At 34.0% G+C, this 21,102-nt stretch overlaps 1 protein-coding gene across 1 annotated transcript in view; it reads right to left on the minus strand.

Annotated features, from left to right (window-relative positions):
* The window catches only part of LOC129758094 (tyrosine-protein kinase CSK), a 129,985-nt gene that overhangs the window by 97,921 nt on the left and 10,962 nt on the right, over nucleotides 1–21,102 (minus strand). Inside the window, exon 2 of the mRNA XM_055755537.1 lies at nucleotides 5,063–6,362. Coding sequence (XP_055611512.1) covers nucleotides 5,063–5,975 — 913 coding nt within the window. The 5' untranslated portion in view covers nucleotides 5,976–6,362. The remainder of the gene's footprint in view (nucleotides 1–5,062; nucleotides 6,363–21,102) is intronic.

The raw sequence follows: 21,102 nt of genomic DNA on the forward strand, positions 1-21,102 counted from the left end.
GTTTCATATAATTAAACCTTTTTGTTGAAGCCTGCAAAATTATTTTATTTTTGCTTTAAAATATCTAAAATTTAGTTTTTGTTGATTTTTTTTCAAAATTTGTTTAAATTTTCTATTAAACAGAAAACTTGTTAAACTTTTTTCGCAGAAGTCAAAATAACTTGTGGTCTTAGGAAAAGTTGAAAAATTTAAACCTTTTTTGATTATTTGTGAAGCTGTAAAATTTTGTCTAAAAGATTCCGATTATTCTTTTATGTATATGTAAAAGTCTTACATATTTAAAAGTTATATTAAAAAAAGAAATGCTGATAGAAAGAAACAATAACTGCTTATTTGGATTTAATTTATTTAAAGGAAATTAGCTATAAAGTTCTTTGCACTTCGGAAAGATGTGAATTTTGTGGCCTAATTCATAAAAAACCCTTTGAATGCGGAGTTGAGTATTAGAAGAACAAGAAACACAAAACAAAATTGAAGCTAAAATTTGTTTCTTGAAGAATATTTATGGTTAGCAGAAAAATGTGATGACGATTTTTTATAATCAAAGTGATTAAAAATAAAATTGAAGATAAAGTGTTTTTGGCTAATTCTAATGACTATCGTAAGTATTAAACGCCTGTCACAATTCTACAAATTTGTTGACATGTAAAGTATTCGATGAATGAATTTTGTTAGCTTCAAATTCTGAATTTGATTTGTTACGCTTCTTAATTAAAACCCATTCTAAATACAACCCATTTTTTGTGTAAAGATTTGAGTTTCAATACAGATGGTCTATTGAATTACAAACTGAAATTTACAATTAAAAATTAGTATCCATTTGGAAACGTCTTAAAATGAAACGTTTTAGGCCTTGAGTGAATTAGGATTAAATTCCGCCGGAGGCAAGAAAAATTTCTAACATGTACGGTAAATTCCTTTCTTGAACTGAAAATTTTACTTGGAAAAAATCTCCATGGGGGGGGTTAAACCCCTAAAACCCCCCCCGTTCGCACGGCTTTGATTGAGTGAGATAGAAAGAGGAACCTCATACATTTTTGTTGCATATCTATAGACTTAGTCATACGAAAGAAACTGTTACAAACTTTAGTAGGAGAGAGTTTTTGTTATTGGGATGGAGAAATGTTACTATGCTTATTCAGGGGCCTTCCAGTGAGGGACGAATAGGGAAGCGGGGGGCTTCATACTTTTTTTTTGTAACTCGATAACAAAATTTTGTGTAACTCGACAAATGGGATCAAATTTGTCATAGAAAAGTTCATGGAAATAAGAATTTAGACTTCTCCTTTCTATGAAGTGTTGTGAGCCTACTTTGTTGAATAATTCTACTGAATCAAAGCAACCAAAAGATTCCTTTTAATTCAACCACGGTATAAGACAAGTTCAGATACCGGTATTTCGATAGCAACTTACTAACTTCTTCAGTGAGCGTTTTCGATTTCGATCAAAAACGCTCACTGAATCCAATCAAAAAAGCTCACTGAAGAAGATAGTAAGTTGCTTTCGAAATTCCGGTATCTGAACTTTTCTTATACCGTGGTTGAATTTAAAAAAAAATTAATTCAATCATTAATGGCATTTCGGTGAAGTATACATTCTAACAGGAAGAATTTCAAAAGAAAGTAATGAAATTATAGACGAATAGATTAGATTAGGAAGCATGAAAGGTGTTGAAAATGAGCCGAGAGCGTAATTTGAGAAAACTTTTTGCCATACAAGACCCGCATCGTATCATTGTTCAGAAGAAGCATAAATTAAAGGTAATTATTCGATTACTTTGATTCAGTACTTCTCCTTTCTTGTCTTAATAAATACTAAATACCTACTTTAAAATCAAAATACTTGGAGAAAAAAGACTGGGATGGTTTAAGGGAGTCATCAGAAGGCCATATGCCAAATTTGAGCGGAATCGGCCAACAGGAAGGGGTTGCACTGAATCTCAAGTGTGAAAGGGATTCTGAGACATAGTGTTCTAAAGAAGCATATAAAACTGGTTTTTCATCATACATTTCTTTTCTTTACTAATCGATTGCTTGATTATGTTGATTTTATTAAAATTTCAATCAAGACTAACATTTCTCCTGAAGACTGCAATTCGATTGGACTTGAAACAAAAAAGTTAAATCGCAATGAGTAAAATGTACTCATTATGTGTTAAACGACAATTTGCCACAAAAATACAATCTTTGAACAGTCATAACATTTTTGTTTTAAGTCCAATCGAGTTGCAGTTTTCTGGTCAAATGTTAGTCTTTTTTCTGCAAGTATTTTGATTTTAAAGTAGGTATTTATTAAGACAAATTTGATAAATTAAATCAAAAATATCCTAAATTGTGATTTTTTTAAGGATTAAACCGTGAATAGCTCTTCACACGATGATACAAACAATATGTTTTTTTCAGCAAAGTTTAAGTGCACAAAAATCCGAATCTTTTTATGGCATTGATATGAAAAATATTCTACGCACATTTTGGTCAGTTGAATACAAAATTTTTGGACCAAAAAAATTTTTTTTCTTGGAAAAAGCTTGCTTGTTTTACAATTTGATACAAATTTGGTTCATTTTCCATTTTTTACGTGTAGTATTTAACTCAAACAAAATTTAAAAAAAAAATAAAATATATAAATTTTATGAAAATTTTTGGACCTAGAATTTATTTAAAATCAAATCTTTTGAAAGTGAACTTTTTTCAAAGATCGCGGAACCTCTAAACATGAATTTTCTTAGTCAGCCCCATACAAAAGTTTGTTCTGCACATCCTAATCTACCATTTGGAGGGTGAGCCCCCAGATTCTCAGAAGTTATGCAATTTTGGGACACCCTACCGCTCATGTGCATTAGACTGAGTCGATTTGGGGTCATTTTTGAATTTCTCAAACCCTGGGGTCTTAAAAGCTTCGTCTTGGTCCAAAACTCATCCATGATTTTTTGCAGAATTTTTAAGTAACGTTTACATGAGTAAATTTGAACTTTTAGGTTTGTATGGGAAAATTGAATATTTTGTACTGAAAAATCAACATCGTTTTTGTTTCGTCTGTGGAACCGAGCCAGCTGATGGTTTTTGTGCCAATTTATAAAATTCCTGAGGGAAATTTTTCGCTGAACAACTTTGTCGAAGACCTAAACTTCGTATCTTATAAGGCAAAATAGTTATTAGCAGTTTAATAGGGGTATGTCTTTTCGCATTGATAAACATAAAATTCAATTGACATCACTGCAGGGTGCCTATCGAGGTACTGCATTACTACTTTCCATGCTATACATCGCGAGGCTCCAGCAGTGATGTCAATTTAATTTATGGTTTATCAATGCGAAAAGACATACCCCTATTAAACTGCTAATAACTTTTTTGCCTTATAAGATACGAAGTTACAATCTTCGACAAAGTTGTTCAGCGAAAAATTTCCTTTAGGAATTTTATAAATTGGCACAAAAGCCACCAGCTGGCTCGGCTCCACAGAAGAAACAAAAACAATGTTGATTTTTCAGTACAAAATATTCAATTTTCCCATACAAACCTAAAAGTTCAAATTTACTCATGTAAAGGTTACTTAAAAATTCTGCAAAAAATCATGGATGAGTTTTAGACCAAGGCGAAACTTTTAAGACCCCAGGGTTTGGGAAATTCAAAAATGACCCCAAATCGACTCAGTCTAATGTGCATATAGCTTTCAGACTTCTATCTATTGGAATATTGAAGAAAATGAGTACTCTTCTTAGTTTGCGCATTTAGCCCGTCTTTCCCCTAAATCAATTTAAGTTAAAATTTCGAACGCACTTAAAAAAAGTTGTTTTAAATTCCCCGCTGATTTTTTTTCCGTTCATTTGGTAGGACAGAATTTGTGAGCATTGTGCATTAGACTTTTTCAAATCAATCTCGTAAAAAGATATTCCAATGAAAATATATAGGGGAAAATCGGATAAAACGGACACTTTCAATATTTCGAAAATTACAATGTTTGGCACAAATCGAATGATGGGAATATGTTTGCCTTAGTGTATCAACACTTTCAAGACCCTTTATTCGTTTACATCAAACAAACAAAACCTTGATGATCCATTATTTGATGTACTTTCCTCACCTCAGAAAAAAGTTCATTACCCGCAACAATTTAGAAAATTTCAACCGTGGAGTGTTTATTTGCTCTTTAAGCATCTGGAGGTTTGGTCGAAGGGCTTTAGCAACAAACGTTTAAAAAAATGGCTAAGGCGGATAAAACAGTAAAAACTGGATCCCCGGTAAAGACAGCGACAATAAAATACGGAATTCCGAAAACCACACTGTTTCACTTCTAGACTCGGACCAGTTGGTTCCATTTTCGCTTAAAAACGTTCTTAAATACTTTTCTCACAAAATTATGGAGCTATTTGAAGAATTTTTTTCGAAAAAATGTACTTTTTCTACGCAGTGTCTTTTTTATCGGACTATGTTTGAAGAGTCTAATTAACAAGCATGTTTAAGATTCTTGATGAAGGAAATTTACTAATTTCAATGGTTACTGCCATAGCAAACAATTAAAACTGCCCATCTGCACAAAAACTGCGATAAAAAAGCAATATCTGATTTTCTGTTGCGATTTTACCTTAGGGTGTCCATCTTACCCGACTTTCCCTAAGCTAAATTAGATGAATAATCTTCCCAATTTCAAACTTCTGATAAGAGACAAATAATGTGGTTTAGACAAAAATATTTGATTAGCTTGGTTTACACTTTTAGAAAGTATAATAATAATAACCACCCTAAACCGAGATGCTAATTCGAGATGCGTTTACTATCAGCAACTGAATCCAAGGTTAGTTGTTCATTTCTATTTAAATGAAACAAACCTGAAGTGTACAAGTTTAACTACTAAAAGCGAGACAATAGTTTACCGACAATCATCACACCGCTACAAACTTTCGCATCTTGCTGGTTAACCCAAACAAATTTGAATAAATTGTGAATTACGAGTGACGGAGTTCATGATTAATGCGCATAAAGTTGACTGGTGGTTGTAGGAGGGAATTTAGTGTGGTATGCTGGCATTAAAATAATAATGATAACAAAGAAGACCTACTGACCAAGATTTGCTCCAACTGCGGCCGTCGGTGGCGAATGAGCTGCAGTCGTTGGTTGAGGCGTCGGCGATGCCGATGCAAATCCGCTGGATGGCGAAAGTGAGGACAGCGAGGGTGCCGGGGATCCGATGCGCTGCAGAAAGGAGGTCGATTTGGCGACCAGTAGTGCTCCGGGTGGGGGAGTTGCTGCCGTTGGCCGGTTTAGGGTTCCGTGTCCGGCGGCGTTTATTAGCGATGGAGAGGTTAGGACGGAGGTTGAGAAGGCCGGTTTTAGGCGACCATTCAGGAATTGCCGATATTGACTGGGGTAGTAGGTGGAACCGTTTTGTAGGAGGTTCACCGGTTTCGGTTTCTTGCTGTTGTAAACGATAAACTTCTGGTTCAGGAGACTTTTGTTGTTCTGTCCCCGGGTGTTGAGGAAGGATATCGTGAACTGGTCATCCGATTCGGTTCCACTGGTATAGTTGTTGGAGCCGGTTGCATCGACTTCATCGGTACCATCGGAGCTGCCGCTGAGCTTCTGATGTCGATTGAGGATCTCTTCGGATTGGTAGTGTCGTCGAGTGATTCTTTGGAAGGTTGTTTGCCCGTTGAAGCTACTACTATCAGTGAAACTGAACTTGGCATCAGAATTCTGATTGTTGTTACCGTCTCGACTAAGCTTTCCTGTACTGTTATTGTTCATTGGAAGATCGTCCTGCTCTCCTCCGCTGCTACTGCTGCTACTTGTGCTACTAGCTTGATCGCTAGCTAAAGGTTCACTAATGGACTCCAAGGGCTTATGAGTCCCCGTTGAAGATGTCCCCGAAGACTGTCTGCTGTGATGATGGTGATGGTGGTGATGATGATGGTTATGAAGGTACGAATTGGACTGGATGAAAACTCCGTCGCCTGTGATCTTGATTGTTGTGACCATGTCTGCTAGCAAGAACAATCTGACGACAATCTCCACTCACCGGGCAGCGATTTCCACCCGGAGACACAGTTAGTCATCAATAGCTCTGCGTTGGAATCTTCGTCGCGAAAGAGTACACACTCTCCTACTAAAGTACATACATTTATTTGTCGCCACCTCTCGTGTGTCCTAGCCACGTGACTGGAACTGGTTCAACATTTACACAGTTGGATAATCATCATCAAACCCTTTTTGTGCGCAAACGGCAGAGGGATGATCATCGAATTAGCATATTCACAACACAAACCGGAACCCACATCTTCGAAATAACGTCAACAACAAACAACACAAACACTAATCTGCATGCAGTTTCGAACTCGCTCCGATGACGAGGAGTTCACAACAAAGCTACAAGAACAAAGGAAACTCGTCGTAAATGAGAATGCGCTGATCTAATTTTACACGTTGCAGTAGTAGCACTCAAGCGTATTAGGCGATGATGACGAACAACGCCGAGTCACGAAAGCTGTGACAGTGACACGGTACAGCACAGCGAATGTGGAAAGATGAAAGCGGGTAGGATGAAAGAAGCAAAGGTAGAGAGAACGAGAGTCACTATCTCTGGTTTTTCACGATTACTCCGTTTTTTTTCTTGTTCTCCATTTGTTACTTCAAGCAACCAAAGAATGGATGCTGATTAATTGTGAAACCATTTCGTATCCTCTTGTTCGTGGAATGGCTTGTAACTTGTAACCAAATGTGTAAAGCCGGCAAGCAATAACGTTCCGGTTTTGCGAAAGGAATAATCTTCGGGTTAAATACTGCACCTGAAACCGGATGAATTTTAACGAGTGCGGGTGATGATTTTGCTTTTACTTACTTTGGTTGCTGCAGTTGGAAGTCAGAAGATTAACGGTAGGGATGGAGCAAGTGATTGTTATTTTTGATTTCGTGTAAATTATTGATTAATGCCTTATTCAATTATAAGCTGTTGATGTTGTTATGGTGTTTCTATTTCGAACTTTAAAAAAATATAACATGATTCATAATCAATATTGCTAACTACTAACAAAATGCGATTTTGAGAAGCTTCTCTGAAAAGAGAATTTGAAAAAAGGTATTTTACGGACAATGAAATCTTGATGTTTTTCTTTTTCTTTTTTGAGATAAGTTAACCACCGTTAATTGGTTTTTTGTAAATTTCTTTATTTATTTTTTCTTCTTGGAGAAAGAATATCAGAATTGAAAATTGATAAAGATGGATAGAAAAGTTGAGAGAAAATTAACAGATGCTGAAAAGAGCGAAAGAGCCTTTTTGCGAGGAAAATTTATTAACATACACCATACTTTACCCCCCAACATTTCATTATTTAGGAGAAGTAGGACCGGGATAGAGGTGGCACATTTTTCTCCTCTAAATAAAGAAATGTTGCTCTTTCGCTTTTCCAACATCTGTAAATTTTCTCCTAACTTTTCTATCCACCTGATATTTTTTCTCAAACAATATAAATTTTACCGATATGCCGAAAATAAATTTACAAAAATAAATTTACAATTTATTAGTTGAGTTTAAATATTTTTTTTTAATATCCTGAACTTCAAATCATATAAGTAGTAATCAAAATAGTAGTAAAAATACAAATAATTTTTATTAAAACTGATTGATCAATTTTCATTCAGTGTTTATTTACTCAATGAAATTATATTAGTATTTTTGGAGCCTTTTTTGCGGAACCTTATTTCCATGGCCGGATTAAGCCATGTCGGGGTGCCAGGGGCAATTTTTCTCGAAGGCCTTTACGAATCATTTTTTTTAATACGCCAACTAATCGAAAATTAAAACACTTATAAGAGCTGTTAATCTCAAAATTTGATTAGTAATTTTTCAAATAACTCTACCAGCAACTAACATTTTCTAGTTAAGAAAAATCAAAGATAGATATTAAAATATATTTTTATTTCATCGTTGTGCTTTATCGAAAGCAGTATAAATATTTTCCTCATAACAATTGGGAAGTAACATAAGGAATTCAGACTAAGAATCCAAATTTTGAAAAAAAAAAACAAAGAAGTAAATTTAAATTCTATGGAGAAAAGGTATCAAGATCAAGATATAAATTCAAACCCTGAAATCAGATCATATTCAGAAACACAGTCCAGTGACTCAAATTAAATTAATATCTTCAAATCAATATTTGAGAAACAAAGTATCAATAAAATTCTTAAACAAGCTTGAGAAACAAATTTACAATCAGAACCAAAGAAGGAATTACTAAATCTTTAATTAAAAAAAATAAATTTTATTTCAATTTCATATTCACTAACACAAAAAAAATAGTTTTATGTAATGTATTGAAATTTTAAAAATGTGATGCGGATTAAAATTTTAAATTTCACAGCAAATATTGAAAGCAGAAAAAATTGTTGAATAGTTTGAAAATGTCAATAAATTCAATTCAGGATATTTACATCAGTGAAAAATATTTTAAAATAAAAGTACATCAGAATCAATAGTAGAAAACTTCAGTTGTAGAAGTTTCTTTTTGAATTTGAAATCTAACATAGAAATTAAAATGAAAATACAACAAAAAATCTCAGTATGGTCGATTGGACCAATTTAAGCAACTAAAAAATTATTTTTTTAATTGATTTTTGAAAATTTCCAAAATAAATGGTCAAAAAGCTAACAATAATTTAGCATTATTCATACTCATACTTATGCTTATAAAGTGAACCTTCTAAGGTACCCGGTTTTATAAATTTAATTCCGCATCAAATTCAGGAATATCTTTAAATAAATTTAGGTAAACATGAATTAAAAATTCCTTACAAATAATGGTAAAATTTAAATTCAAAGCAATATACGGTGCAATTGTGCAAGACATTCGAACTAAATAAGAATGAAGGTGTTCATCATTTTTATTCCTATTCTGTGCTGTGAGTCTTCATGCAAAAACTGATAATAAGGTACTGTAATTTGTACTGTTGCTTGACAAAACTAACGTCATTTTGAACATAGGTCTTCAATATAAAACAATAAAAAAGAGATATTGTTTTAGAAATTTCGAAAAAAAAATATCAACCCGTGACTGTCCCATATGAAATGTACTCGCATAACAGTCCCATATATGAAATACAACGGATGTAGTTACTTTACATTGTTGCTTTATCGATTTAAGTCATACAAAAAAGATTCAACTCACTTGATGTCGAATTATGCACACTTGTTTTCGAAGGCAGGCTAAAAAGATGGAAGGAATTTCTTCCTTTGGAAAACTAAAAATCATGATAAGATTCCACTTACAACGGATTTTTCTCAAAAGTATGTTTCTATTTTTGATACTGCATTTAGAAGATAAAAAATGATCAAATTTAAGTCTTAGAAAGTAGGTTGGTAAGCTGTATTATTCTGTATGGGACTATTATGCGAGTAGATTTGAAAAAGGTCTCGAATTTGCTCGCATAACAGTCCCATAACAACTAAAAATTGTGCTGCCGGCCTTACTAATGGCCCAATTTTGAAAATTTGAGTTCCTACGATTTATTATGACAACCTAGAAATCATTCTATCAAACAATTTTCGTTTATGTTGAAAGTTGAGGTCACAATTTAAAAATATATTCCAAAACAGAAAAAGCTGATTTTCTCACTTGCTTGTTTTTGCATATGGGACTGTTATGGAAGTGGGGGCAGTGAAAACCTTAACATTTTATTTCATATTCAAAATTATTTATTATTGATTGTGATGTATTATTTATTATGATGTATTATTTATTGTGGGTAGACATTCAAGATTTTTTTCGGTCATATACGTGTTTTCAATATAAAGTGAATAAGTAAAGCAAACGACAGTCTGGTTGGTTGCCAAGATATTGTAGAAACAATTGAAGTCCGTATTTTGCTGGACTTATACGCAGCAAAAAAAAAAGGAAACTCAAGTAGGGCAAAATTTTTGAGCTAGCTCTATCTAAATTTGTTTTTATTTGAAAGTTTGGAAAACGATTTAAACGTTGCTGAAGTGTTTCGTTAAAAATAATGAAATTTAGAGTATTATTCCTCACTTCATTCTTAATATTTTTTTTAGAATAATCACTAAATTCTGCCTAGATGGGTCCGGGTTTACCAAGTTTTGGAAAAAAAGGTGTTCCTGATTTGCTCAGTCTTCATAAATGCGGGAAAAATTCTGTAGTACTCACCGTAGGGGGAGGGGGGGGGGGCTTAGCTTATATTCGAGAGAAATTATTCGTGATTCGAGTGAAACTATTCGAGATATTATTTCAAGAGGGGCCTCTTAGCTATTTTATTTTACGTTTTAATTCCGATTTGATTTCCGGTTGAAAAGGGATTTTTACAGCCAATTTGTATTTTATTGAAGCTTCAAAGCTTGTTTCTTGACGTTTTTTTGACAGTTTATTTGTAATTAATTTAAGCTAACTAGTTTCTTGAAAGCATCTCTTAATCTTTATAAGGGTCCTTTGAAAGTTCATTGGAAAGCCAATTTAAATTTCATTCAAACTAACGAGTGCTTTCAAAACCTGCTTTCTTCAGAAGACTTTTCAATTGCTTTGGTAGCCAATTAGCATTTTATTAAAGCTAACGAGTGTTTTAAAAGTTTTTTTCTTTATTTCTTATTTCTCATTTTTTAAATGAATATTTAAAGGTTATTTAAGCTGCGGGAAGCTGACGCTGAAAGGGAAGTTAGGTGGGAAGTATAAAAAAACTTACAATTTAGAGAGTAGTAAGACATGATTTCTTTATTCATATTCTTTTCAAGTAGATAAATTGAAATTTTCAAAAGTTTATTGATTGTATTATGAAAAATCCTCGTAAATAATTTCAGAAAAAAAAATTAAGGGTTTTATAAAGAGTTTTATGTTTTTTTTTTTTTTTTTTTTTTTTTTTTTTTTTTTTTTTTTTTTTTTTTTTCTCGAGGGATTTTAAGCATCTGTGGCTTATTCATCCCGATGAGTTTTATGTTGATTTTGAAGCTGCCTTGAAGAATATATAGAATTCGTATTGAAAAACGAAAATTCTAATCAAGAAAAAAGGACCAATCGGAAAAACGCAAACAAGTTGCGAAAACAACTGATGCAAACAATTCGCAATTGGTTTTGAGTTTGAAATATGTGCTAAATTAATAAGATTAAGGGAGGGGGTAGGGTCTAACGGGTATAAAAAACACCATTTTCACGATTTTTTTCTAGAGCTATCGTTCAAACAAACGTATTCAAAGTTTTTGCATTATAGAAAGCATTATTATAAGAACATTTAGTAATTTTTTCGTAGAAAAATATTGAAAAATGAGCCGGTGACGGAGCACTTTCGAGGATGCCTTTTAGAAAACAGGATTTGCGGTGGACACTGTATCTCAGCACAGATTCATCTGAAGTCAAAAAATCAGCGCAAAATATTTTTAATAGATGTTTTTCTGGAACCCAACGTTTTTATTTAACTTAAAAAAAATTTTATGAAATTTTTGTGGCTGTTTGAAGTAAAAACTACGATTTTTCACGAAAAAATCCGTTATTTTTCATCTGTAAAATCTCCCCAAAGTAAAAAAAACAAAAAAAGAAAAACGTTGGGGTCTGGTATTTTATATGTAGAAAATATGTTCCAAATTTGAAAAGAATCGGATAAGTAGTTTTCAAATGACGATGTCCACGGACTTTAAAAATGTGCTTTCGAGAAAAACGCGTTTGAAGTTTCTGCTCTTGCATTCTTGCAGTATTAGATAGGAGGAGATAAAGGCCTATAATTTCTACAGTTTTTCTTCAATTGACTTGAAAATTTGACACAACATTCTTGAAATGTTTTACAATAAGAAAATAAAAAAATAAAAAAAAATCGATTTTTTGAAAGTGTAAGACCCTACCCCAGCCCCCCCCCCCCTCCCTTAAGAGAAAGTGTTTAGTAGCCAGATGAACGTAAATTAAACACAGACAGTTGTCCGGTTTGTCTCGAATAGCTCGTAACATTTTGGTATCGAATTTTGAATACGCGAAATTCGAGAAAAATGCGTTCTAAATTTTGACAGTTCTATAAGTTCCCAGCAAATTTTGTTTTCTTTATTTCTCAAAAACCAAAAATCCTTCAGTTCATTTGTTTACATTTGGCGCATTTGCCCTATTCAAAATATACTACCGATTTGAGTTAAATCACTTGTGGTCACTTTAAGTCCTTATTTTTACTTAAGATTCACCGTTTTACTTGCCTTTATGTTTTACTAAATAAAAATAAATCAATTATCGACATGTTCAAGATGAGTATAGCGTTATTCCAGAGAAAGATGCAGACAAATATGTTTGTTTTGTGTTCCTTGGAAAGTAACTATACTTTCGAACGTAAGGTTGGCTTAATACTTCAGCTTCTCTTGAAAAGTTTGAAAATTTTAGAAATAGGCCCTTCGGAATCGACATAAAAAAGACGAAAATTCAAAAAGTTTGTAATATTAATCCGATAACAAAATACATTACTCTAAGTATGTTAATTCTGATGTCTGGAATATACTATTGGCAAACCTGTTCCGATATTTATCTCCAAAGAATGACTGATCATCAGATCATTCCCATGTGGGCTAGATTACAAATGAGTAAATTGCGCCGTTCCGAGAGGAGGTTTTAATTTTCCGCTTCAAGAACTCTGAAACAAAACGTATTAAGCTATTTACTAAACGCATAATGAGATGCTGCATTTAGTTAGTTACCAGAACAGTGGCAACAATAAGAGCTGTTGAGAATAAAGGCGGCGGAGAATTAACCTCTTCCCAAGAAGCTGCTTGAGAAGATCTTTTTCTTGAAAACCACTCCTGCAACAGTTCACTCGATGACTGGCGTTGATGCTTCGAGGGGTTTAGTTCGCGGAATATCCGCGGAATATTTACTTGCCGAGTGTTTTTTTTTCCTTACACTTACAACCGTTTATTAAACATCTTGCAACTCCCACTCATCATCCCCATGCAGCAGCATCAAAATCAAAACACACACAAGAGATGCCGCCCCAGTGGAGTCGTCAAGTTGTGACGAGTTTGTCTTCTGTTCTGCTTCTTTCCGCTGAGATGATGGTGACTAATGAAAATTCATTCAACCTGCTATTTATTTCGAGCCCATTCGTCGTCTTCGCGACGCGAATTGTCTAGGATTTCAAAAATTTGAAGATCCTAAGAAAGATCCGACGGTCGATGGTGGGAAACCCGTTTGTCACCGGGTGCTTTGAATTTCAATGTTTTGACATCACGATGTTCTGTTGAAAGTACGAACCCGAAAAATTCTTGTTTCCTGATGTTTCCCGGCATTTGAAGCAGCACCCAGATTGAGAGGTGCGGGTGAAGTACAATAAAACCGAGGAAACAAAAAAGCAAGACTCATCTGTTCCGAATGGGTGACTCTCGTTTTGGCACGTTCTCCTGATGAATGTGCATCGTTCTTGGAAGGAACTTGGAGAATGACGTTTCAGAAGACGTCTCTTAGAAACCGGAAGAGGGACACATATTTGATGTATTTTTTGGTTGTTTGTAAACTATGTATATTATTTTCATTTTTCTAAAACAAAGAAGCTTCAAGAAAATAAACAGAACTCAAACTTTTCCTTATTAAACTTAAGGTTTGAGATTGAATATTTTCATGTCTTTTTAAAATCCTGATTTGAGTTTCAGATTTCGCATTTTAGATTGAATATTAAGATTTCAAAGTTGAATTTCAAATTTGAACTATTCAGATTAAAGGTATAGACTCCATTTCACAGAACACAGTTGTTTGTGTGAAACTGAGTCGAAAATCTTACTTTGCTAAAATCTCTATTATTTATATCCGGTATTTATGATACCAATAAAACATTCACCGTATTCTTCTATTGATGTTCTACTTTAGTTTTAAGGTTAAAGATAATAAATTTCTACCAGATTTTTTAGTTTAATTGAACCATGCATCAAAACAAACGTTAACAAAATAATCCTGGGAATGTAACTGTATGAATGTTAAGATCAACAGATGAAGCTTAGTTCATTTAGAAATGAGATATTCTGTGGCCTATAACTACAAGTTAGGGGGGGGGATGGTTGGTTGTTTTAGTTCGGTTATGTATTTTGGTTGGTTATTTTCGAGTTGAAAACTGTATAAAACACTCACTATACCGATCTCATTCCAAAAATTCAATTTTTCAAATGATTGGTGACATACTAGTGCATCCAAGCGAGATTTGTTGTATAATTTGGCACTTACGGATCATATCTGGTACATTAATATTGATTTCAATTGTGAAAGTCTGTTAAATCTGGGCACTGTGAGCAAAAATCTGGGCAAAATCTGTGTCTGACCAATATCTGGACGAAGGGTCAAAAGTCTGTGTTTTACAGACAAATCTGGGCACCTGGCCATCCAGTTTGAGACCCTTCCTTCTTACAGCAAGGGTGGTGCTTCCAAACAAAAGATAAATATTTGCATAATTCGAGAATCGATCAAGCAAATGGTACCAAATTTGGCATGGGAGTACATTTGGGTACGAGAAATATAACTATGATTAGAGACCTCTCCTTCTTTCCAGTAGGAAAATAAGAAAGAAGGAGGGGGCCTTTCGTACAATTTTTTGCATAACTCGAAAACTAATCGATATGAAGCGGGGAGAATGGATGCCATACATTTTTTACATATTTAGAGAACTAATCGAGCAAATGAAATCAAATTTAGCATGGGAGAGAATTTGGAAACGAGAAATGTTTTTATGAGTAATCCTTTCAATGGAAAATAGGAAAGTGAAGTTGTTCTTTCTTATAGGCCTATTTGATAAAGAACAAATCGAGCAAATGAAACTAAATTTTGGCATTCGATGATATTAGGACACGCATAATTCGAAACCTATTCAAGCGATTGGAAATATTTTCCTTTCTATCTTCTCAATGGAAGATGAAAAAGTTCTCAAATTATAATTTGAGACCCACTCCGTCTTCCATTGGGAATATAGGAAGGGAGGAGTGTGACTACCATATAATTTTTATTGCATATCTCGATAACAATTCGAGGAAATGAAACTAAATTTGACATGGAAAGGTATTTGAGAACAAAAAAGTTTCCATCGATATTTGGTACGACTCCCTCCTTCCAGTGGGGAGATATCAAACAAATGGAACCAAATTCGGCATGGAAGAGAATATGGTACGAGAAATGGTTATATGATTATGTGAAATCCCTCCATTCGTCCACTGGGAATAAAAGAAGGGAATCGGGAGGCTCGCATACCAAAATTCACCACTCTTCTTTCAATATAAGATAAGCTTGCCAGATTGCCCGGTTTTATCCATGTTTGCCCAGATATTTGTTACTAAATTTGATAACAGTCCGGCCCGGCCCGGTTGCCCGGATTTCATTGAAAAATGCCCGGATTTTGCCTGGATTTATTCACTTTATTTGGCAAATTAAACAAAAAAACAACAACAAACACCTCCAAAACGAAATATTTTGAGCAAGTATTATAATAATAATCATGAAAGGTTTTTGGAAGCCTAAAATACGGTTAAAAATCTATCGATGAGTTTCGATGAAAAAAAAAATGCTTTTTTTAATTTTTTTTTCTTGATTTTTGTTGAGAAATTTCTGAATTTTGACAAAATTTGCCCGGATATTGCCCGGATTTATGGCCGTCAATTTGAAATGAAATGTCCGGATTTTGCTAGGTTTTTATGTAAAAATTGCCTGGTTTGTCCGACCCAGACACGTGCTGAAAAAAATTCTGGCAACCTTAATATAAGATAATAGGAAGGGGAAACCGCGCTTATAAATTTTTGTTGGCATAATTTGAGCATTAATCAACAAATGCAATAAAATTTTACTAATAGTATAATACATACATTTTGGCAAAATTAATGAATTCATGAAACTTACTAAAACGCAGTTTTTACAAATTTTTAGAAAAGATGTAATAAAGCACACCGGGTACGCTGGTATCCAAAAAATGTAACATACATGTTATTAAGCATACACGAATGTCACTAGGATGGTAAAGTGTCGTTAATGAAAAAAAGAATACATGTTATTCACAAAACTAATGTCTTAGTGTTTCATAAAGTTTGGCACACTTTTTGAATATGTGCAAATTTGCCTGTATTTAAAAACTCTTCCCGCATTAAAAAGGTGCGATTTTGTTTTTAAATTTAAAAGGATTATTTATTGTATTGAAGATGTCTCTTGAATACTATGACTCCTTCAACCTTTAAACCTTATGTTTGGACTCAAGACAATTTAAAAATTTAAATAAAATTTAATTCAATTAAAATAATTTTAACGAACTTAATTTTTTCCATGAAAAGGGTAGCGAAGCACACCGGGTCAGCTAGTTCTTAAAAAAAGGAATCTCAAAGGTTTATTTCATAAGAAAAACGATCGATGAACGGATAGGTTCAGTAGCAGCCAACAAAAAAACACGACCTTTAGTTGCGAATTGCAATTAGGAACATTTATTGAAATTGGGTGATTTTCGATACACTTCATCTAACAAAGAATCAATGTTGAAAAATTTATTCAAAAATCAAAATTTTGTAGATAAAGAAATTTCTAAGCTTTTTGAGTTTAGCCCAGTCCTATTGCCCAACAATTGTAAAAAAAAGTCCAAATTTTAAACGGTATTTTTTTCCTATTTTTCACTAAATTCAACAAGAAAACTCTAACTAGTTTATAATAATATTTAGTTTTCATTTCCAAAATTGAGCTTTGATTTACAACAACGCTTAAACATTACTATTTCAAACATATCTTTCTATTCCCTTCTGGTTTGCTTTGAACTTTTTCGGGGTTTGGCAACTTATTCTATATTATATAGGACAGCAAGGTTTTGCAAGGATTTTAGTAGTAAATCCTAGATATTCCAAAGATACGAGCGGGTAAAATTCTAGAATTCTATCTTTTTTTCACTTTTTTTTTCAACTGAAAATGTACATTCTTAAAACAAAAAAAAACCATTGAAAAGGATTCATATCATATTTTTGATTCGTAATGTAATACTGATTTCTCACTTCAAATCTGAGTTTAATTGAATATTCAGAATTTAAAGTTTGAAATAACCATCCGAATCTCAAAATGTCTTTTGGAAGTTTAGAAATTCAACATTTTTAATCTCGACTATGATTCTTAGATTCATGTTTAAATTTTTGAAATCCCTAGTTTAAATTTTTGAACCTTAATGATTTGAAGAGTGAATTATGAAACAAAACCCACAATTAATAATTTTCAATAATTCAATTTTATTTATAGTTTTTGGTTTCAGGAAAAATTCCTTTCAATACATTATATAATTGTATTATCAAAATTGAAAACTGGACCTTAAAACAGATTCATAATTGTGGTAAGCTTATGAATTTGAATCTTCCTTATCTTCACTCCTGACATTTGTAGCACATTTCGCGAACAGAGATTAATTTTCCAAATGTTGAGCTTAGACTGTTCAGAAACAAAATTTTAACTCTTGGTTCGTTATTCAACAAAATTAGATTAAATATTTGAAAATCCCTGTGTAAAGTAGAACAAACTTACAGTACCGTTCATAATTGCATAGAAACTGGAAGCCCGCACACTATGACTTTGACTTTGAATTTTCATAACTTTTTACTCTGATGGTATTTTTTGATCAAATTTTCTGCGTCAGATAGATCATTTATTACACTATTATATCACAAAATTTGATCTTTCTGGAGTTTGTGTGGCCTGAGATACAGTAATCCTACGAAAATCGGACTTTTTGGACTTTTATCATTCAAACTGCAATATCTCAGAAACTACGCAACATTTTTTTTTGATTTTTTCAGAGTAATTGTTGAAATATCAAGCTAGCATGTCTAAAGTTTTTGAAAAGTTCTATCGATGGGATCAAAAGTTACGTGAGGTACAATACTTCCGGCATGAACCTAGAAATGCGATTTCTATATGTTTTGGACGAAAGTTTCCATAGGAAAACCCTATTTTAGGTTTAACAACCAGTAAATCTATTTCAATCAAAAAATCAAAACAATATCGTGAGATTCTGATTTCAAAATACAAATAGTTCATTCATTTCATTTTTTCTTTTCTTCATTGCTTTTGCCAGACATTTTTTGACTGATTTGTGGATGGAAAAGATATTGTTCTGATGAATCGTCAAAAATTCTATAGAAATTGCATTTCTAGGTTCATGCCTGAAATATTGTACCTCGCGTAACTTTTGATCCCATCGATAGAACTTTTCAAAAACTTCAGACATGCTAACTCAATATTACAACAATCCCAACAACAACGTAGGATTACTGTATCTTAGGCCACACAAACTCCAGAAAGCTCAAATTTTTTGGTAAAATAGTATGATAGTTGGTTTATCTAACGCAGACGATTTGGTAAAAAAATATCATCATAGTAAAAAGTTATGGGAGTTCAAAATCGAAGTGACAGTGCGCGTGCTTTCAATTTCTATACAATTATGAACGGTACTGTATGTGGATTTCATGAACATTCATGGAAGGGGTTCAAATAACTTTTTGTCATTTTGAATCTTTTATATGTAAATTTGTTTTTGAATTTTATATATATTTTTTTAAACTTTTTTTTGTCATTTTGCGTTATTTAAGCGTTATTTAGCGTTATTTTAATTATTTTGTTATTGTTGTTTCTGATTCATTCCATCGATATCGAATAGATCAGATTCGTGGTATTTTTATTATTTTTGTTATTGATGTTTCCGACTCATCTTCAAATTGCTTTTTTATCGAGTAGATAAAATAATAAAAGATCTGTAACTCTCTTTTTTCTAGTATTCCTTAAATTTATTTATTTTTATTTTATTTGATGTCTTTGACTATGTTGTCATACAGACCATGAGTATCGATCTTAAATTAGGTTATATAGTTGGCTTAAAATTAGGTTACATCACGAATCAAACATTTAAATTTTGCTTTGGATACATTGAAGTCGAACAAATAAATTTGCTTGCAGTCTTCAACGACGTTGATAAGAAGTTGAAAAATAATTATATTCAAATGTTTAAATTGTTTCACAGTGTTTCTGCTTATTAAACGACACAAAGATGCTCACAAATAACAAAACCCCTATTTAGATGTGCTACCGTAACAGGAACGAATTGTGTGGTACCCCAAAGCGAGAAAACACATCAATTGGTCGACAATAAAACGAGCCCAAGCAAGTATGCAATCGGTTAACGAGCGAGCTCGCGAAGTATCGACCCACAGTAGCGAATGGCATCACACATTGTGTCTGAAGCTAGGTATCCAACCCATCTTCAACACATCTGTAAAGGTTGAGTAGACACCTATTGGGAAACAAAAGTGCAATTCGTCTCTGCTCCAGCGATGACAACCGCAGGCAAGAGGTGGTTAATCGAAGAATATTGTTTGCTGAAGAAACAGAAACACACATACTATGTGATATGTGTGTTAAGTCGATAGGAGAGCATCGTTACCTTAAATATTATCGGTGGCGCATTTGTTTCGGTATACCTACTATTAACCTTCCTGTTTGAAGATTAAAGTTTACAGTAGACCAACGATCCTACTGGGTCAACTGATGTAAATGGCTAATCGTAACAGTACCAAAGCTAGTGCGGCTGCTGCAAGTGACTTGTGTGATTGAAATTAGTAATGCAGCAGCAGCAGCAGCTCAAAGGCAACCAGCCGCGAGACAAACCGTCGGCGACGACGACGACGACGACGGCATCGACGAGTGACTGGAAAACAAGCGAAATAGCTTCTTCGTTTTTTTTTTTTGCTCTGACGCCGCCGTCACAAAGTTGACCTGATTTCGCTTTTCTCCATGCTGCCGCGCCACGCCACTACTGTCATGTTTGTCGCGCCCTGATAGAGACAGGCAGCCAGAGTAAGAGTACAATGAACGGTCGCTTGCAACAACACGGATCATCTTCCGAGAGTGCCTCGGATCGGCAGCAGCCGGTGCGGCACATTCTTCACTAAGCGTATTTTATGAGACCCCTCGTTCGTTTTTCCTCGGCACCCGAAAGCATCTACAAAGACAAATTACTGCACAAAGGAACTTTCTGCGGCAGGTACTAAATCGAGATTCCTTCCCAGCCGATAGTGGCACTAAGCTACGATGCAGTTTACTCTAGGCTGGGTCGTGAGATAGTGAACCACACCTTGTTACCACCAGAAGGCTGGCACGACGACCCAGCACGGATCTATTTCCGTCACCATTGCAATAATGGTTCGCAGGAAGGTGTAGATAATCCGATCTGGTTTACCATTCGTTATGATTTTCCACCCGGGCCAGGTGGAAGCTTCCATTCTAAATAAAACAGCTGCGAGGCGCCGCCACCATCGTTTGGGACGAAATACAGCGCTTGTTTTCAAACCTCACCACCAGCAAATCAAACCTCGAACTGGTCGAATGCCCGTGCTAGATAATCACATAGTAGGTACCTAGTGAGAGCTGCGATGGGGTTGCCCCATGGGGCATACCAAAACTATCAAAACTCAAAAAGAGCTGGAGGTGTGTTCAAGACAGAAGCCTCCAATGCGAATGCCGACGACGACGATCGATGGTCAGGGACCATGTTTGGGTCAAGCAACGATTTCAAGGTTACAAGTCGGATGGCGAAGGTGATTGTGAAGAACGCCCCGGCCGCTTGGCAGTTGAAAGGTCGTTGACGAATCAACTATCAATCGCCTCTATAGCCTCACGGAAGAGTCGCATGGAAACGACTTTTGAAGGTGCCGAGCAAATTTGTTAATTATGTTTCATCATTTCGATACGATGAAACTGTTAACTGATTTATAGAACACTTATAGAAGAAAGTCAATTTTTATAAATTTCTTCAACACTATAGAACTACCGGCTAATTGCATACTAAATCCATTATAACGTGCATTGACGAGTCAAAGTAACTAGTAGAGGGTTTTTTTTTCTTTTGAGAATTTGGCAATTGCTTGCATACATTAGATAAGGTATGAGTTTTAAGACAATAGATTTAAAAAAATAAACACATACAACATATTCAAACTTTTAAGAACACGTGTGTTGAATGGATAACATAAATGATCATGAACGGTTTCACCTCAATTTCGTCGTAGAAGACGTGTTAACTTAAGACTTTCAACATATTTCTAATTTAGGTAATAATCCCTCAATCATGAACAACGATATTGTAGCTTCATAGAAAAATCTTC

The sequence above is a fragment of the Uranotaenia lowii genome, chromosome 3, assembly GCF_029784155.1.
Source record: "Uranotaenia lowii strain MFRU-FL chromosome 3, ASM2978415v1, whole genome shotgun sequence".
In the NCBI taxonomy this organism is placed as follows: domain Eukaryota; kingdom Metazoa; phylum Arthropoda; class Insecta; order Diptera; family Culicidae; genus Uranotaenia; species Uranotaenia lowii.